General features: G+C 37.6%; 1 protein-coding gene across 1 annotated transcript in view; it reads left to right on the top strand.

Annotated features, from left to right (window-relative positions):
• DESI2 (desumoylating isopeptidase 2) overlaps positions 1–21255 on the top strand; it is a 59764-nt gene that overhangs the window by 32264 nt on the left and 6245 nt on the right. Inside the window, exon 4 of the mRNA XM_037822439.1 lies at positions 1212–1353. Within this exon, the coding sequence (XP_037678367.1) occupies positions 1212–1353 (142 nt within the window). The remainder of the gene's footprint in view (positions 1–1211; positions 1354–21255) is intronic.

The raw sequence follows: 21255 nt of genomic DNA on the forward strand, positions 1-21255 counted from the left end.
TGTTTTACCTTTGTGTAACTCAGGTTCTGCTTTTGAAGATTTTTGTATCAAGTGACTTCCTCCTACCCACCCCCAAATCTGTTGTATGTTTGTTTGTTTGTTTTGGGGGTGGTGGAATACTATAACCTGCCACTATTAAAAATCTCTTCATTTTCCTAATGAAAGGGATCCTGTTTATAAATCTAAAATAACTAATACTTGATTAGCCTAGAGATTATTGTTAAGGTACATGTATTACATGTATTGATAAACCTGAAATGTATGGATTTGAGTGTACTCTGGAGCCTTATCAGTAGTAAATAGTGAAAATCTGAATGCTAATTAAATTTCCTTTCCTTAATTAAAGTTTGTATTTAACTTGATATTTAGAATCTTAGCTTCAAAGAGCTTTAAAGAAACTTTGAGGCCTATCATAGTTAAAAACTAGCCAACTGAAAAATAGTGAAATGAGGCTTCAACATTGAAATTCATTGTAGCGCTACACATTTTTAGCACTACTGAGTTCATGGTTCTCTTAGCCTACCACTGATTTGTAAGATTTACACACTGGAGTGCTATACTGCCATCTGGAATCCACTCCTTAGGTCTTCGTTTTAGCTAAACGACTAGAGAAAAGGGTTTCCTAAGTATTTTCAGCTTCCTTGGTTGCCTAAATTGTATCTGACTAAAATATAACTTTCTATTGAATAATGTCTATTGCATTTCCAAGGTTGTTGTTGTTGTTGTTGCTTTTAATAATGCTTTTTTTAAATTTTAGTCAGTTTGATAGTTACAAATCACTATGCCACAGTGCAATTTACAAATATTATTTTTAAGTAGAATATGTCTAGCCGTTTGTTGGCTAGTGTAAAATTAAGCAGGAATATTTGCAGCATGGATCTGGTTCCCTAATAATACAACTGCTATTACAGTAGTTATGAAAATAAATAACTGTGATATTCCATTTTCCATTTTATGATATATGCTCTTTCATAAAGACAGCTATTTGTTTTGCATTTAAAATATTTTTCTGAAGTACTGTACTAAAGAGCTCAGTGCAGAAAAGTAGAAGCTAAAATAATTGCAATGAATAAAGTATCTTTTTGTCTTATTATATTAACCCTGCTTTGTTAAAGCAACCATATGGAAATAAGAAAGTCTTTAAACATACTTAAAAATACCTAAATTTCACACAGCTGTTTTTTTTTTATTTTGTTTTGTTTTTCTTTAAGAGAAGCTGTTGTTTTAGGGAGCACTGACTTCCTAGAAGATGATATAGAAAAAATTGTAGAAGAACTGGGAAAAGAATACAAAGGAAATGCCTATCATTTGATGCATAAAAACTGCAATCACTTTTCTTCAGCTTTATCAGAGGTAAATTCAATTTTATCCTAAAAGTTCTTCAGCCAATAACATTTATGAGCATGCATTCATTTTTTTCTGATAATTCATGTTGTGTGAAATATGATATTTCTTTCTTTCTCTTGTATGAATTACCTTTCCAGAGGTGGGAACTTTAGAGTCAACACAGTTTTGAATGGTGATTTCATTAATTACTTTACAGTAGGAAGAGAGTGAGTACAAATGAGAATTGTCCCTTCTTATTCTAATTCATTTTATTATAACCTGAAAACTTTCACTTAAAAAATAATAATAAATAAATACCTAGAGACTTCTGCTTCTTAGCCATTAGTTTCCTTCTTGCTAAATTTTAGTTGCCAGCCTGAATTTATTCCTGGCTCTTACTGATTAATAAGTGACTCATTTCTTCTATCGTGAAATTTTATTCTGCTAACCAATCATATAGGCACTTATTTGCCTTCCTACTCTTGAATCCAAGCAGAAGATCAACACTAGATCAAAACTAAAAGATTAGCTGCTAGAGGCGGGGCAAGATGGCAGAGTGGTGAGCTGTAAGTTTTAGTTACTCCTCCAGGAAAGTAGGTAAAAAGCCAGGAACTGCGTGGACTGGACACCACAGAGCAATCTGTCTTTGGGCATACTTCATACAACACTCATGAAAACGTGGAACTGCTGAGATCAGCGAAATCTGTAAGTTTTTGCGGCCAGGGGACCTGCGCCCCTCCCTGCCAGGCTCAGTCCCCGGGGAGGAGGGGCTGTCAGCTCCGGGAAGGAGAAGGGAGAACTGCAGTGGCTGCTCTTATCGGAAACTCATTCTACTGATTCAAACTCCAACCATAGATGGACTGAGACCAGACACCAGAGACTCTGAGAGAAGCCAGCCCAGCAGAGAGGAGACAGGCATAGAAAAAAAACAACACGAAAAACTCCAAAATAAAAGCAGAGGATTTTTGGAGTTCTGGTGAACACAGAAAGGGGAAGGGCGGAGCTCAGGCCTTGAGGCGCATATGCAAATCCCGAAGCAAAGCTGATCTCTCTGCCCTGTGGACCTTTCCTTAATGGCCCTGGTTGCTTTGTCTATTAGCATTTCAATAACCCATTAGATCTCTGAGGAGGGCCGTTTTTTTTTTTGTTTTTTTTTTTAAATCCTTTTTTCTTTTTCTAAAACAATTGCTCTAAGAAGCCCAATACAGAAAGCTTCAAAGAATTGTAATTTGGGCACGTCAAGTCAAGAGCAGAACTAAGAGAGCTCTGAGACAAAAGGCAATAATCCAGTGGCTGAGAAAATTCACTAAACAACACAACTTCCCAAGAAAAGGGGGGTGTCCGCTCACAGCCACCATCCTGGTGGACAGGAAACACTCCTGCCCATCGCCAGCCCCATAGCCCAGAGCTGCCCCAGACAACCCAGTGTGACGGAAGTGCTTCAAATAACAGGCACACACCACAAAACTGGGCGTGGACATTAGCCTTCCCTGCAACCTCAGCTGAATGTCCCAGAGCTGGGAACGTGGAGCAGTGTGAATTAACAAAGCCCCATTCAGCCATCATTTGAGCAGACTGGGAGCCTCCCTACACAGCCCAGCAGCCCAGAACTGCCCTGGGGGGACGGCACTCACCTGTGACATAGCACAGTCATCCCTCAACAGAGGACCCGGGGTGCACAGCCTGGAAGAGGGGCCCACTTGCAAGTCTCAGGAGCCATACGCCAATACCAAAGACTTGTGGGTCAGTGGCAGAGACAAACTGTGGCAGGACTGAACTGAAGGATTAGACTATTGCAGCAGCTTTAAAACTCTAGGATCACCAGGGAGATTTGATTGTTAGGGCCACCCCCCCTCCCCGACTGCCCAGAAACACGCCCCACATACAGGGCAGGCAACACCAACTACACACGCAAGCTTGGTACACCAATTGGGCCCCACAAGACTCACTCCCCCACTCACCAAAAAGGCTAAGCAGGGAGAACTGGCTTGTGGAGAACAGGTGGCTCGTGGACGCCACCTGCTGGTTAGTTAGAGAAAGTGTACTCCACGAAGCTGTAGATCTGATAAATTAGAGATAAGGACTTCAATAGGTCTACAAACCCTAAAAGAACCCTATCAAGTTCAGCAAATGCCACGAGGCCAAAAACAACAGAAAATTATAAAGCATATGAAAAAACCAGACGATATGGATAACCCAAGCCCAAGCACCCAAATCAAAAGACCAGAAGAGACACAGCATCTAGAGCAGCTACTCAAAGAACTAAAAATGAACAATGAGACCATAGTACGGGATATGAAGGAAATCAAGAAGACCCTAGAAGAGCATAAAGAAGACATTGCAAGACTAAATAAAAAAATGGATGATCTTATGGAAATTAAAGAAACTGTTGACAAATTAAAAAGATTCTGGACACTCATAGTACAAGACTAGAGGAAGTTGAACAACGAATCAGTGACCTGGAAGATGACAGAATGGAAAATGAAAGCATAAAAGAAAGAATGGGGAAAAAAATTGAAAAACTCGAAATGGACCTTAGGGATATGATAGATAATATGAAACGTCCGAATATAAGACTCATTGGTGTCCCAGAAGGGGAAGAAAAGGGTAAAGGTCTAGGAAGAGTATTCAAAGAAATTGTTGGGGAAAACTTCCCAAATCTTCTAAACAACATAAATACACAAATCATAAATGCTCAGCGAACTCCAAATAGAATAAATCCAAAAAAACCCACTCCGAGACATATACTGATCACACTGTCAAACATAGAAGAGAAGGAGCAAGTTCTGAAAGCAGCAAGAGAAAAGCAATTCACCACATACAAAGGAAACAGCATAAGACTAAGTAGTGACTACTCAGCAGCCACCATGGAGGCAAGAAGGCAGTGGCACGATATATTTAAAATTCTGAGTGAGAGGAATTTCCAGCCAAGAATACTTTATCCAGCAAAGCTCTCCTTCAAATTTGAGGGAGAGCTTAAATTTTTCACAGACAAAGAAATGCTGAGAGAATTTGCTAACAAGAGACCTGCCCTACTGGAGATACTAAAGGGAGCCCTACAGACGGAGAAACAAAGACAGGACAGAGAGACTTGGAGAAAGGTTCAGTACTAAAGAGATTCGGTATGGGTACAATAAAGGATATTAATAGAGAGAGGGAAAAATATGGCAAACATAAACCAAAGGATAAGATGGCCGATTCAAGAAATGCCTTCACGGTTTTAACGTTGAATGTAAATGGATTAAACTCCCCAATTAAAAGATATAAATTCGCAGAATGGATCAAAAAAAATGAACCATCAATATGTTGCATACAAGAGACTCATCTTAGACACAGGGACACAAAGAAACTGAAAGTGAAAGGATGGAAAAAAATATTTCATGCAAGCTACAGCCAAAAGAAAGCAGGTGTAGGAATATTAATCTCAGATAAAATAGACTTCAAATGCAGGGATGTTTTCAGAGACAAAGAAGGCCACTACATACTAATAAAAGGGGCAATTCAGCAAGAAGAAATAACAATCGTAAATGTCTATGCACCCAATCAAGGTGCCACAAAATACATGAGAGAAACACTGGCAAAACTAAAGAAAGCAATTGATGTTTCCACAATAATTGTGGGAGACTTCAACACATCACTGTCTCCTATAGATAGATCAACCAGACAGAAGACCAATAAGGAAATTGAAAACCTAAACAATCTGATAAATGAATTAGATTTAACAGACATCTACAGGACATTACATCCCAAATCACCAGGATACACATACTTTTCTAGTGCTCACGGAACTTTCTCCAGAATAGATCATATGCTGGGACATAAAACAAGCCTCAATAAATTTAAAAAGATTGAAATTATTCAAAGCACATTCTCTGACCACAATGGAATACAATTAGAAGTCAATAACCATCAGAGACTTAGAAAATTCACAAATACCTGGAGGTTAAACAACACACTCCTAAACAATCAGTGGGTTAAAGAAGAAATAGCAAGAGAAATTGCTAAATATATAGAGACGAATGAAAATGAGAACACAACATACCAAAACCTATGGGATGCAGCAAAAGCAGTGCTAAGGGGGAAATTTATAGCACTAAACGCATATATTAAAAAGGAAGAAAGAGCCAAAATCAAAGAACTAATGGATCAACTGAAGAAGCTAGAAAATGAACAGCAAACCAATCCTAAACCAAGTGGAAGAAAAGAAATAACAAGGATTAAAGCAGAAATAAATGACATAGAGAACAAAAAAACAATAGAGAGGATAAATATCACCAAAAGTTGGTTCTTTGAGAAGATCAACAAGATTGACAAGCCCCTAGCTAGACTGACAAAATCAAAAAGAGAGAAGACCCATATAAACAAAATAATGAATGAAAAAGGTGACATAACTGCAGATCCTGAAGAAATTAAAAAAATTATAAGAGGATATTATGAACAACTGTATGGCAACAAACTGGATAATGTAGAAGAAATGGACAATTTCCTGGAAACATATGAACAACCTAGACTGACCAGAGAAGAAATAGAAGACCTCAACCAACCCATCACAAGCAAAGAGATCCAATCAGTCATCAAAAATCTTCCCACAAATAAATGCCCAGGGCCAGATGGCTTCACAGGGGAATTCTACCAAACTTTCCAGAAAGAACTGACACCAATCTTACTCAAACTCTTTCAAAACATTGAAAAAAATGGAACACTACCTAACTCATTTTATGAAGCTAACATCAATCTAATAGCAAAACCAGGCAAAGATGCTACAAAAAAGGAAAACTACCGGCCAATCTCCCTAATGAATATCGATGCAAAAATCCTCAACAAAATACTTGCAAATCGAATCCAAAGACACATTAAAAAAATCATACACCATGACCAAGTGGGGTTCATTCCAGGCATGCAAGGATGGTTCAACATAAGAAAAACAATCAATGTATTACAACACATTAAAAACTCGAAAGGGAAAAATCAATTGATCATCTCAATAGATGCTGAAAAAGCATTTGACAAAATCCAACATCCCTTTTTGATAAAAACACTTCAAAAGGTAGGAATTGAAGGAAACTTCCTCAACATGATAAAGAGCATATATGAAAAACCCACAGCCAGCATAGTACTCAATGGTGAGAGACTGAAAGCCTTCCTTCTAAGATCAGGAACAAGACAAGGATGCCCGCTGTCACCACTGTTATTCAACATTGTGCTGGAAGTGCTAGCCAGGGCAATCCGGCAAGACAAAGAAATAAAAGGCATCCAAATTGGAAAAGAAGAAGTAAAACTGTCATTGTTTGCAGATGATATGATCTTATATCTAGAAAACCCTGAGAAATCGACGATACAGCTACTAGAGCTAATAAACAAATTTAGCAAAGTAGCGGGATACAAGGTTAATGCACATAAGTCAGTAATGTTTCTATATGCTAGAAATGAACAAACTGAAGAGACACTCAAGAAAAAGATACCATTTTCAATAGCAACTAAAAAAATCAAGTACCTAGGAATAAACTTAACCAAAGATGTAAAAGACCTATACAAAGAAAACTACATAACTCTACTAAAAGAAATAGAAGGGGACCTTAAAAGATGGAAAAATATTCCATGTTCATGGATAGGAAGGCTAAATGTCATTAAGATGTCAATTCTACCCAAACTCATCTACAGATTCAATGCAATCCCAATCAAAATTCCAACAACCTACTTTGCAGACTTGGAAAAGCTAGTTATCAAATTTATTTGGAAAGGGAAGATGCCTCGAATTGCCAAAGACACTCTAAAAAAGAAAAACGAAGTGGGAGGACTTACACTCCCTGACTTTGAAGCTTATTATAAAGCCACAGTTGCCAAAACAGCATGGTACTGGCACAAAGATAGACATATACATCAATGGAATCGAATTGAGAATTCAGAGATAGACCCTCAGATCTATGGCCGACTGATCTTTGATAAGGCCCCCAAAGTCACTGAACTGAGTCATAATGGTCTTTTCAACAAATGGGGCTGGGAGAGTTGGATATCCATATCCAAAAGAATGAAAGAGGACCCCTACCTCACCCCTTACACAAAAATTAACTCAAAATGGACCAAAGATCTCAATATAAAAGAAAGTACCATAAAACTCCTAGAAGATAATGTAGGAAAACATCTTCAAGACCTTGTATTAGGCGGCCACTTCCTAGACTTTACACCCAAAGCACAAGCAACAAAAGAGAAAATAGATAAATGGGAACTCCTCAAGCTTAGAAGTTTCTGCACCTCAAAGGAATTTCTCAAAAAGGTAAAGAGGCAGCCAACTCAATGGGAAAAAATTTTTGGAAACCATGTATCTGACAAAAGACTGATATCTTGCATATACAAAGAAATCCTACAACTCAATGACAATAGTACAGACAGCCCAATTATAAAATGGGCAAAAGATATGAGAAGACAGTTCTCTGAAGAGGAAATACAAATGGCCAAGAAACACATGAAAAAATGTTCAGCTTCACTAGCTATTAGAGAGATGCAAATTAAAACCACAATGAGATACCATCTAACACCTGTTAGAATGGCTGCCATTAAACAAACAGGAAACTACAAATGCTGGAGGGGATGTGGAGAAATTGGAACTCTCATTCACTGTTGGTGGGACTGTATAATGGTTCAGCCACTCTGGAAGTCAGTCTGGCAGTTCCTTAGAAAACTAGATATAGAGCTACCATTCGATCCGGCGATTGCACTTCTCGGTATATACCCGGAAGATCGGAAAGCAGTGACACGAACAGATATCTGCACGCCAATGTTCATAGCAGCATTATTCACAATTGCCAAGAGATGGAAACAACCCAAATGTCCTTCAACAGATGAGTGGATAAATAAAATGTGGTATATACACACGATGGAATACTACGCGGCAGTAAGAAGGAACGATCTCGTGAAACATATGACAACATGGATGAACCTTGAAGACATAATGCTGAGCGAAATAAGCCAGGCACAAAAAGAGAAATATTATATGCTACCACTAATGTGAACTTTGAAAAATGTAAAACAAATGGTTTATAATGTAGAATGTAGGGGAACTAGCAGTAGAGAGTAATTAAGGAAGGGGGAACAATAATCCAAGAAGAACAGATAAGCTTTTTAACGTTCTGGGGATGCCCAGAAATGACTATGGTCTGTTAATTTCTGATGGATATAGTAGGAACAAGTTCACAGAAAGGTTGCTATATTATGTAACTTTCTTGGGGTAAAGTAGGAACATGTTGGAAGTTAAGCAGTTATCTTAGGTTAGTTGTCTTTTTCTTACTCCCTTGTTATGGTCTCTTTGAAATGTTCTTTTATTGTATGTTTGTTTTCTTTTTAACTTTTTTTTTCATACAGTTGATTTAAAAAAGAAGGGAAAGTTAAAAAAAAAAAAAAAAGAAAGAAAAAAGACAAACAAGGAAAAAAAAAAAAAAGATGTAGTGCCCCCTTGAGGAGCCTGTGGAGAATGCAGGGGTATTCGCCTACCCCACCTCCATGGTTGCTAACATGACCACAGACATAGGGGACTGGTGGTTTGATGGGTTGAGCCCTCTACCATAAGTTTTACCCTTGGGAAGACGGTTGCTGCAAAGGAGAAGCTAGGCCTCCCTGTATTTGTGCCTAAGAGTCTCCTCCTGAATGCCTCTTTGTTGCTCAGATGTGGCCCTCTCTCTCTGGCTAAGCCAACTTGAAAGGTGAAATCACTGCCCTCCCCCCTACGTGGGATCAGACACCCAGGGAAGTGAATCTCCCTGGCAACGTGGAATATGACTCCCGGGGAGGAATGTAGACCCGGCATCGTGGGATGGAGAACATCTTCTTGACCAAAAGGGGGATGTGAAAGGAAATGAAATAAGCTTCAGTGGCAGAGAGATTCCAAAACGAGCCGAGAGATCACTCTGGTGGGCACTCTTACGCACACTTTAGACAACCTTTTTTAGGTTCTAAAGAATTGGGGTAGCTGGTGGTGGATACCTGAAACTATTAAACTACAACCCAGAACCCATGAATCTCGAAGACAGTTGTATAAAAATGTAGCTTATGAGGGGTGACAGTGGGATTGGGAAAGCCATAAGGACCACACTCCACTTTGTCTAGTTTATGGATGGATGAGTAGAAAAATAGGGGAAGGAAACAAACAGACAAAGGTACCCAGTGTTCTTTTTTACTTCAATTGCTCTTCTTCACTCTAATTATTATTCTTGTTATCTTGTGTGTGTGCTAATGAAGGTGTCAGGGATTGATTTGGGTGATGAATGTACAACTATGTAATGGTACTGTGAACAATCGAAAGTACGATTTGTTTTGTATGACTGCGTGGTATATGAATATATCTCAATAAAATGAAGATTAAAAAAAAAGAAAAAAAAAAAAGACGTAATGCTGAGCAAAATAAGCCAGGCACAAAAAGAGAGATATTGTATGTTACCACTAATGTGAATTCTGTGAAAAATGTACAATGTTTTATACTGTAGAATGTAGGGGACCTAGAGATACCAATTAGTGGAGGGGGAATGATAATCTAATAGGAACAGATAAACTATGGAGGGTAATCTCAATGTTATGGGAATGCTCAGGAATGATTATGGTTTGTAAACTTTCTTGGATATAGTAAGATCATGTTGGAAGCAATAGAGTTATTTTAGGTTTTTTTTCTCTCTTATTCCTTTGTTTTCTTAGGGGTTGTTAATTTTCTTGGGGTATGGTAGGAACATGTTGGAAGCAATGTAGTTATTTTAGATTATTTGTTTTTCTTACTCCTCTGTTTGGACATGGTTTATTAATTTTCTTGGGGTATGGTAGGAACATATTGGAAGCAAAGTAGTTATTTTAGGTTATTTGTTTTCCTTAATCCATTGCTTTGTTTGAAATGTTGTGGGGTTTTTTTGGTTGTTGTTTGCCTGTTTGTTTTTAATTTTTTGAGAAACAAAGTTAAAAAATTGAAAAAAAATCAGTAGAAAAATAGGAGTAAAAACTAAATGACAAATAGGGTGGGATGGGGGGATGGTTTGGGTATTCTCTTTTCACTTTTATTTTTTATTCTTATTCTGATTCTTTCTGATGTAAGGAAAATGTTCAGAAATAGATTGTGGTGATGAACGCATAACTATATGATCATACTGTGAACAGTTGATTGTATACCATGGATGACTGTATGGTTTGTGAATATATTTCAATAAAACTGAAATAAAAAAAAAAAAAAAAAAAAAAAACTAAAAGACTACAGAAAGAAAATGGGAGGAGAGGGACAGGGAAAAATCAAAGGATTATAAAATAAAATAAGGTTTTAGAGAATTAAATAGCACTTGAAACAGCTCCTCAGCCTTCCTCCTTCAAGCAGATAGTTGCAGTGGCAGCGTCAAAGTACCACAGAAATTTTGAAAGGTGAAGAGGAGAAAATGAGCTGCTCTTTGGACATCTGAGTTCAGTGTTTGTTATACTGTATCAGTACTTCCTCCTGTCTTGATTTATTCTTTCCCAAATCAATTAATAAGTTTATTGACTTTTCTTTAACACCATCCCTGCCTTCTGCTAACCCTAAACCCAAGCGAGAGCTGGGGGACCTGAAAAGTAGTTTGTTATGGCCCCGAAACCATCTTTTTAAGTCCTAATTTTCTTGGTTTCCTCTGTATAAGTTGCTAAATTGTTAAAGAAACAGGCCCAGAAGTTAAGTGACTTAGCCAAGGCCACCCAGTTTCTTAGTAACAGAACTGAGACTAGATACTAAACGCTAGACTAGAACCCTGGATACCAAGGGATGTAGCGAGCAATTTTAGGAAACCCCATATAATTGAGGCAAACAAATTTAACGGTAGGCACCCTAAAGAAGTTTAATAAACCTAATGGGCTTTTTACATCTGTGACCACATAGTTTGGAGGTGTGTATCATATATGTATCATATTAAATTGATTTTTGATACAAAACTTTGTTTTTCAACATTGTTCCAAAAATTCTAAGAATCATCACCTTTTAACATAATTATCAGTTCAGATGCCTCCTCCACAACAGGAAGGGACAAACTACTATATAGCTTGTGAGCCAACTCTAGCCTACCAGTTTTTATATCACCTGCTAGTTAAAAAATAGTTTTATGTTTTTAAATGGTTGGGAAACAAAGAAAAAAAATGTATCAAATAAAACAAAAATAGTAAATGGTTGGGAAAAAGTCAAAAGAAGAATATATGGTGACAAGTGTAAATTATATGAAATTCAGATTTTAGTGTCCCTAATTGGAGCACAGCCATACTCATTTGTTTACATATTATCTATGGTTGCATTTAGGCTTCAATGGCAGAATTAAGTACTTGCATCAGAGATCATATGACCTGCAAAGCTTAAAATAGTAACTCTGTGATCCTATACAGAAAAAGTTTACCAACCCCTACTCTACAGGTTGGACTGATTTGAATCTGATTCACATTGGCTTAAGCAATGAAGAAAAGTATTATCACACAAAACAAAATGTGGTGGTTTGGAGCTGTATGTACCCCAGAAAAACATGTTCTTAAATTTAATCCATTCCCATGGGTATAAACTCATTGGAAGTGGGACCCTTTGATGAGGTTCCTTCAGTTAAGGTGTGTCCCACCTTAGTCAGGATGGGTGTTAATCCTATTACAGGAGTCCTTTATCAGAGAATGAAATTCAGACAGAGAGAGAATGCCACAAGAAGCAAGACACTGAAACAGAACCCAGAAGAAAAGAAGAGACCAGGAGATGCTGCCCTGTGCCTTGCCGTATGACAGAGGAAACAAGGATCACTGGCAGCTAGCCCCAGAACCCTACAGTCTTCAGGGAGAAAGCCTTGCCTTGATGATGCCTTGATTTGGACATTTTCCTAGCCTCAAACCATGAGCAAATAAATTCCCATTGTTTAACCCAATGCATTTCATAGTATTTACTTAAGCATAGGAAATTAAAACACAAGAATTCCAGAATTAGGCAGATTCCATGTCAGTATGGTCAGTGTCTCAGTAATGTCATCAGGGATCTAAGGTCCCTTGGGCTAGTAGCTACCTTTTTTTTTTTTTTTTTTTTTTTGTTAGGTTTTCAGATGACTGCAACAATTTCTCTCTTAGAGAACATTTTCCAGAACCCTACCCCTACCCCTCCAAAGGTAAGCCAGAACATTTCATGGCCAGGACTGGGTCAAATGTGCATTTCTAAATGAGTCACTAGCAAGAAGAATGGCATTACCATTACTAGATGTCATTAGTCTAATATAAATGCTTTTTTAAATCACTATTTCAAAGGAAATTTTTGAATGTACAAAAATAGAAAGAGTAGTATAATGAGCCCCATGAGACTTATATTAAGCTTAAAAAATTATCAATTCATGGCCAGCCAATCTGTTTCATCTGTAAGCACCTACTTTGCAATACCACATCCCTCCCAAGATTATTTTGAAACAAATCCCAGATATCATTTCAACTATAAATATTTCAGTTTGTAGCTCTGAAAGATAAGAATTCTTTTTTACAAGACCAGAATGTTATCACACCTACAAAATTAACATTAATTCCTTAATATCCAAATATACACTGTTCAGATTTCCCTGTTTGTCTCATAATTTTTTAACTGTTTGAATCAGGATCTAAACAAAGTCCATATGACTGCTTACCCTGAAGTACAGTTCCCATAGGAAAGGCAGGAAAAAATGCTTGATGGATCATTCCCTTTACTTACCAGTTTTCAAAAAATGACATGGTTCTTGTGAAGAAGCATTAACATAGCAAGCCAAAACTTCCCTAGGAAGGCCTGCTTACAAGGTTGGCCATTGGCTGGCATCTGGGAACTTGGATTTTCAGAGGTTTCCCACCATTCCCAAAACTGAGAAGAGTGGCTCCCTGTGCCTAACCTGTTTATACAAACAGTCTGACTTGTGCTGAACTTCTTTCCTTCTGGGAATCTGAAATTTTGGTTCATGCCAGGGAGTGCCTGCATAAACAGCCCTCAGTACAAACCTTTTGGGCACTGAGTCTCTAATGGGCTTCTCTGGTAGACAACATTTCACATGGGTTGTCACATCTAGTCTGGGGATATAAAGTGTGAGTCCACTGGGAAAGGACCCTTAGAAACCTACCCATGGATTTCTCTGGACTTTGTGCCACACATTTTCCCTTTCCTGATTCTGCCATATAGCCTTTTGCTGTAATAAATTATAGCTATGAGTACAACTATATGCTCAGTTCTGTGAGTCCTCCTAGCAAACATCAAACCTGGGTGATTTTAAGGATCCCTTACACAGTTGGTGTCAGAAGTGGGATTCACTAGAAAGCCCCTGACTCACTGAAATATGGTAAAAGGACTGTGTGAAAAAAGAAGGGATGAAGAGATGGAGAATGACAAACCATCCATAGTATGAGACAGCAGCTGAGCTATTGTGTGTTGTGAGAGGTAAAAGTTACCTATGGAATTTGAAAGTGATAGATTGAACTCCAGGAGAACTGGCTCACTGGATCCCCTGGCTCCTTCTGGCCACGGTGGCAAAAATAAAGGGGAAAAAGGTAGTGCAGCCCTGGTGATACCTTTGGGTTTTGTTCTCTCCTTGAGTTAGGAGAATGGGCCTAAAAATTCCCAATGGTGAGCTTTGGATGAGCCAAATATGTTATAAGTTTGTGTTACTCTCTCTTCCAAGTAGGAGGAAAAAAGATTAAATCAGTTCCCAGGACTAGAGCAAAGAAAAAGGTGGAGGTGGGGGGCAACTCTGCAGCCTTTTCTTCAGCCTAACTGCTGCCACTTCTAAGGCTTCCCCTCTCACATCCCATTCCAGCTAGGATTGCCCACGGCAACTGTAATGCTAACCCTATCAGTGCTAAATTTTATTGCTAGGGGTTTGAGTAAATTTGCAATGAGGGGGAAAAAATTTTTTAATGGTCTTTTATTTTGTGGCTGTTGCATCTGGATATATAACAATAATTGATATAAAATGTTTTATAATTTCATAAATACTAAAGGAATTATCTCCATCAGAGAATGCTGCAAAGACAAAGTATTAGTTGGACACAACTTCCTTGCTTTGCCACCAGTGGGTGACGGGAATTTAAATTCTTTGAGTATTAAAAACAAAATAAGTCTCTGTAACTGATGATCTTTACTATGATTTTTGTCTGTTACAGCCTCTGGAAAAAAAGAGAGATATAAAAAAGAGAGGCAAACTCCAGATGGAAATAGTTTTAAAAGCTGTTTTTAGTTACTGATGAGCTTTTGTAAAATCCAATGTCTGACCCTTAGAAGCTGATGATTTTCTGGCCTGGTATGCGTATTTTTGAGTGGGTCAATTTGGACTCTCAGACTGAGAAGAGAAAAAGGGCTTAAGAAAACCTTGCTGTCACTTGAACTTGGAGCATGGCTGTCTCTGCCTTGCTGTCAAAGAAAAGCCCCTGACTTTTTTGGGAAATCCTAAATTCACAGATCCTAATTGTCTGGACTTGACTGTTAAAGCTAAAACCTGACATTGTCTGCCATGGGCTGTTTCAGCCTCAGCACAGACTGTCCTGAACTGAAACTCTACTCAGTGAACAAGACTTCTACTCTGGGATCATTACAGATTTAAGACCCTCGTCTGTGGGGCCTTGCAGGTGTCCATGAGAAAGGGCTTATTTGATGGGACCTTCTGAAATTGAGCCGCTGATTGGCTGTTATTTTTGATAGAGACTCATTGCATTTCTAACTTGTGATTATTGCCCAAAACTGCAAGTTGGGGTAGAGTACATCACCAGGACTGTGACCCCCACCCACCCACTCCTGACACATCTTACTCTCAACCCCCTCTTGGGAATGTCTCCCTGTCCTTGACTTAGGACTTTCTAGACTAGTTTCAGTTTGCCACTGTGGACTGACAGCCCAACTCTGCTTCCCCCACCTTTCTCCCAGGACACATACCTTAGTAACACAGTTTAATTACCAAGCACAGCTGTCCCTGGAAGGGGAATGATCTTTTCTTGGACACTCACTACGTAATGACCAAGATGAAAGAAATGTGCGGCTGTGTTTTGACAATTTCTGAAAATGCAGGATTTCATTCCTAAGCAATTTCTAAACATGATGTCTCTGGTTAAGTTATATAAAAATATTTTCCTGTGAAAACTCTTTTGTCCCTCTTGTTATAACCCTTCCAGACAAAAGGTTCAGAGAGAATAGGGAATAATTTTTAAAACGTAAAGTTATGATTGCTAAATGGGACACACTGATTTTGTAACAGCAACCAAAAAAAAAAAAAAAAAAAAAAACAAAATCCTGGCACCTGGGGAGGCTCAAAGGAGGGGAGAAAAATAATAATTTTTGTTTTTCAATACTGCCTTCCCCCTCTTCCTAAAGAAAAAATCCCCCTGGGTTCCCTTCTTACACTGCCCTTTCAATTCAAACTGTCTCCTGGGCCTCAGCTTCTGCACTTTCCACACAAAACACCTACAGATGTTGTCCATACCCATGAGACTGATGAGCTGGTGTCATAAACAAACAAAACTGTTTGGAACTCACTACCTTCAAACAATCCCTCTGAAACTAAGGGTCCAGCTAATTTTTCAGATTGGACTGGAAACCCTAGGGTTTCAAGTACTCACAGTAGGAAACCACATACGAGGCCCTGTTAACCTGTACTCCCTGACTAAGGTGTGCCCTGCCTTTGGGGCATCCTAACACTGTAAGCTCTTTATCTCCAGGGGTATATCATGTGTGCCCTCCTAGATTGTACTTCTTTTGCATACCCTGACTATCATGAGGCTGCCTCAGCCCTGAAGGGCTTTCAAGTCAGCTTCAACTGACTGGCCAGAGTTGTGCTATTCATTAATTTATGCCTCAGGCCTGGTTAAAAGAAAAAAAAAAAAAAGAAACTTACGTAGTTAATGATACAATTATAAAATGTTCTTTCATGAATTACAGCAAATATACCTCATGAATGCAAGTTAATAATTTTTGCTGTAAAGACACTTTGGCCAAGGACTAAGGAGGTAGGCTAGGTAGAACAGAGGTAACCAAGCAGGGCTGGGACTGTTAGCCTTGAAAAGCCTGCTTACGAGGTTGGCCTTGGCTGGCATCTGAGAACTGGAAGTTTGGAAGGATTCCCATCTTGCCAAAACTAGTAAGAATGGCTCACTGTGCCTAAACTGTTTGTGCAAACAATGTGATTTGTGCTAAACACCTGCTTTCTTCTGGGAATCTTAAATTTTGGTACATGCTAAGCAGAAAGTGCCTATGTGACCAGCCCCCCCAGTAAATACCTTGGATATTGAGTTTCTAATGAGCTTCCCTGGGAGACAACGTTTTAAATGGGGAAATTGTGACCTATGCAATTCCACTTGAAAGCTTGCACCTCGTTGCCTTGCTGTAGTTCCGTAGTGTTCTCCAAAAGTAACCAGTGAGTTTTTTATTTTTTTTTTATTTCATCACCATTACTATAAATCCTCTCCTTCCAGATTTAAAATATTTGATGTGTTTCAGTTCAGCACAGTTCTATTATTATCCCATTTTATGGTACTAATCTGTAATTAGCCTTTTTGTTTTCTGATATTCCATGCTTATCTATATATTTCTTTTCCCAGAACTGTTTCCTTTTAATGCTGGTCAAAGCATTGTAGTTGCTCATTGCTGCTGAATTGCTTATAGTTTCTACATTATTTTCCAGTAGACAGAGCTAGGATTTTTTCTCTGCCATTATAGCCCAAAAGTTCATAGTGACACTTTCACTTCAAATTCAGGCTACATTTTTAACTTAACTTCATAAATAGTAAATCTCTATCTCCTCTATCCCCTGTTGAAAATTCCACTTGTCAACAACATAATTACTCATTTGCTTTATCCTTCTGTACATACAACTGCCTTAAAATAATAGTGTCACCAACAACAACATGACTACTAAAAAGTAGATGTTTTTTCTGTCTTTGGAGTATGGCCCAGTCGGGATATATAATCAAATTGATGTGTGTTAGAGTAATTTCTTTCCATGTGGTTCTGCCACCAGTTAAAAATAGTTAGGTTCCTTTGCCCATTTATCTTTTTTTTTAAGGATTGCTTATTTGTTTAATTTCATTTGATACTCATATAAAATTTTTCCATGGTTTCAAAATCAAATCTGAGGCACATTTGTAGAAGACTAACTTCTATACTAGTCCCCTCCACCCTTCTTCTTTGGTATCAAGAACCATAAGAGAATAAATTTGTGTTATTTTAAGCAACCAAGTTTGTGGTAATTTGTTACAGCATTAACCTTAGGAAATTAATACATTCTTTTTTGGGAAAAGTGTTGTAGTTTTTCTTCTTTAATGTTTTAAAAATATAAACAAATACTTGTATGCTTATGCCTCCTCCTCTCCCCCATTTCAGATAACATTACCATGCTATACACCTTTTTCTCCACTTGGCTTTTTTTAACATAACAATATATCCTGGAATTCATTCTGTAGCAATACAGAGAGTATTCCTCATTTCTTTTCATAGTCAAACAGTCTTCCTTGTGTTGTTGTACCATTATTTATTCAACCAGTTTCCTGTTAATGACATTTGGGTTATTTTTAGTCTTTTGCTGTTACAAAAAGTGCTGCACTATAAACCCTGTGCATACTTATTTTAATGTTTTTGCCACTGTGTCTCTGGGATAAATTCCTAGAGGGATTACAAAGTTGAAGTGTAAATGCAAAAGTAATTTTGCTACATAAATCAAATTCTTTTTGATCACTACCCACAGTAAAAGTATATTTTGCATCATGATCCAGTATACACACATGCACACAACTAAATGAATATCACAATTACCTCACTACTTGCAATATACCCTGCTATTTTATATTTTGTTTTAAAAATTCAGGTTGCAATGCACTAGAGTTTGTGATATATAATGGGTTTTGACTCAGTTTTTAAGACATTAAGTTGACCAAGGGTTGGCAAACTTTTTCTTACAGGTTAGTAAGTATTTTAGGTTGTGGGCTATACAGTTTTAATTCTCTGCCATTATAGCCCAAAAGCCATAGATAATACGTAAATGAAAGGGCATGATGATGTTCCAATAAAATTTTATCATCAAAAACAGGTAACTGTAATTAATGGAACCTTGTTTTAGATTAATCAACTTGCATGCCCAGGAATTGAGATGGAGTCAGCTTCCCTTGAATATAATACAGAGGAGGATAGATTACTGAACAGAATCAGGACTTGAGAAGGAGGATGAGGGAAACACCTGTTGAACAGGAACAGTGGCTATCCCATTAAATATTTCTAGTCACCATATCTGTGGTTAGCCTTTAAATAAGCACAGATCCCTAAATAGGTCTCAGATGTAAAATATCATACTTGTTTGCCTGTGTTTTTAAGAATGGACAGATGGGAATGGTATTGTGTAAGGTCATTCCACCCTAAATTAAGATGTTTTTACTTTTAGTACTGTGTCTGTATTTGCCTTGGTCAATTTTGTTGCAACTATTTGTGAAGTCTAAATTGGCATGATTTTTAAGTATATCCAGGGCTGGTTCATGGAATAATAATCAAAATCATCGTTTCCTGCATCATCTTTTATCTATAAAGGTATGACACTTTTATGAGAAGGTCTCCAGTTATGCCAAGCATCACTTTATCTTTTCTTGTAAGCTTTCTTTTTTTTAAGTTATTTTTTTCCCAGTATTGTCATCTGTGCTAACTTAATACTTTGTGATAACCTACAGTTTATTCTTCTGAAGTTATTTTCCTGGCTTTATAACCCCACATCAGAGTTTACGTTACTTTTTATGTTTTAAAATAAGATCTTATTTATCAGTAGCTATGATAACTTTCTTCTCCAACTTAATTTTATTTATTTATTTTTTTTTTTTGGCCTCCCTTCCCTCTCCCCACCAAGAAAAGCATTCTTTAAAAAACACTTTACTAACTAGTTCACAAGAAAGTGAATTTGGGTTAGAGTCATCTGGTAGGCTTGTTTTCTTGGCTAAGTGACATGTTAAATAAAGGAAGGCCCTTTTCTCTAGGTGCTCTCTAAGGCTCCCTTAAAGAAGAATGGGTTGAAGCCTCCAACTCCAACAATTTCTGCACATCTCTGATTCCCTGATAGCATCTAGTATATCCTAAATAAGAAGGTGTGCTCCAAGCCTGTAAGAGTTACTACCGTTATGGCTGAGAACTCAAGATGAGCCACATTCTTAAAGTAAATTTCAGGGAACTCTGAGGTTATCTTTCTAAATAATATTCTCATAGAGATTGACTTATCTTTATTAAGTTGAATTTCACTGTGAGACTATAGAAGTTCATCTTCCATATTTCAAGAGTGTTACCTCAGAAGACCTAGGGAAAACCAGGAAAAGTGCCCCAAATATTCATACAACACATGCAGAATTAGTCCCTGGAAATTTGACTTTACAGAAATGATCAGGTCAGATATTTCAACTTGTAACTTGCTTTCACATATGACCATCTTCTACTTACATTTTGTAATTTTGATTATTTTGAAGTTTCATATCAGAGTAACTAGCTCAGTTTTTGAAAATAGAAACAGCTTCAAAAATCCATTTTGATAGCCACATTTAAAAAATAATTGCATTTGGATATATTTGCTTTGCCGTGTATAATATGTAATGTTTTTTTTAAAATGCAAGGTAGGTAACATGAACTTGATTGAGTGCAAACATAGTAAAGTTTTTCCCTTTTGCATTTATCTGTAATGTTAAGGATATGTCTCATTTCTCCTCCTAATTCTTCCCAAACTGCTCTTGAAAAAGTAATCAGTAACATTCTAATTTCCAAATGCCTATTTTCTGGCCTCATTCACTCAGCAGCATTTGATGTTAAATTGTTATATATCTTCCTTCTACCCTTTCCTCCTCCTTTACCTCTCCTCCTTCCAAGCTGGTTTTCTTCCTACCTGACCATTTCTTCTCAGTCTTCTTCTCGGGCAAGGCTTCCTGTTCCCACACCTTAAAATGTTTATGTTCTTCAAGTTATTAGCATTGAACCTCTTTTATTCTTGCTGAACACATTTCCTTTAGGTGCGTCTGTTCACTACCTTAATTACCTCCACAAGCCTTAGAGTGATAATCAACACCTTCCTCATTCCCCACATCCAACAGCCCCTTCCACTGCACAGATGCCTCCAGAATGGCCTTCTATTTTACTGCCCCTGCTGTAACCTAAAGTCTTCCTCATCTCTTGCCTACTATGATGTCCTCCTCCTCTCTGTTCACACCATCTGTCTCTTCCACTCCAGATCCTTTTTCCACATTGCCACCAGGTATTATTCCAGCTATCCATTTAGTTCTGTCACCTCTTGATTTAAAATCTCAATTGCCTACCTTTTCCTGTGGGTTAAAATAAAAACACTTTAGCTGAGGCCTTCAAAATAAGACCTCAAACCTGTATCTCCAGCTGAATATCCTGCCACTTATAACAGTAATTTTCACCCAAAGATGTAGATCAGTGTTGCCTGTAGAGCATAACTGCCCCCACACACACACAAATAAGTGCGTAGAAATCTTGGAATCTAAATAAGTTCTGTGGATTATATCAATGTCAATATCCTGGTTTTGATGTACTAAAGTTAAGCAAGATGTTACCATTGGGGGAAAATGGGTGAAGGGTATATGGGATCTCTATTATTTCTGCAACTGCATATGATTCTGTAATTATCTCAAAAATAAAAAGTTTCATACATATGCATGTAAATAAAAACAGTAAAAGATTATAGCCCATTGAATAAAATGGGCATCCATAAACCAATGCTTATATAAACAGATAAACTAGTAAATGTGGAATGAATGATGGAGTTAGAAAATGACCATTTGGCAGTTATCTTGCCTGATGATTCAGACAAGAATCATCAGTGTATGCTAAAAGTAATCAGTAGATGCTTGATTACTGATAGAATATGTACTTATTCTCAAAGTATCTTCCCACAAATTATTAATTACAAAGGGAAAAGTAGTAACATTACAATGGAAAAATCTGGA

Source organism: Choloepus didactylus, chromosome 2 (genome assembly GCF_015220235.1).
Source record: "Choloepus didactylus isolate mChoDid1 chromosome 2, mChoDid1.pri, whole genome shotgun sequence".
Taxonomy (NCBI): domain Eukaryota; kingdom Metazoa; phylum Chordata; class Mammalia; order Pilosa; family Megalonychidae; genus Choloepus; species Choloepus didactylus.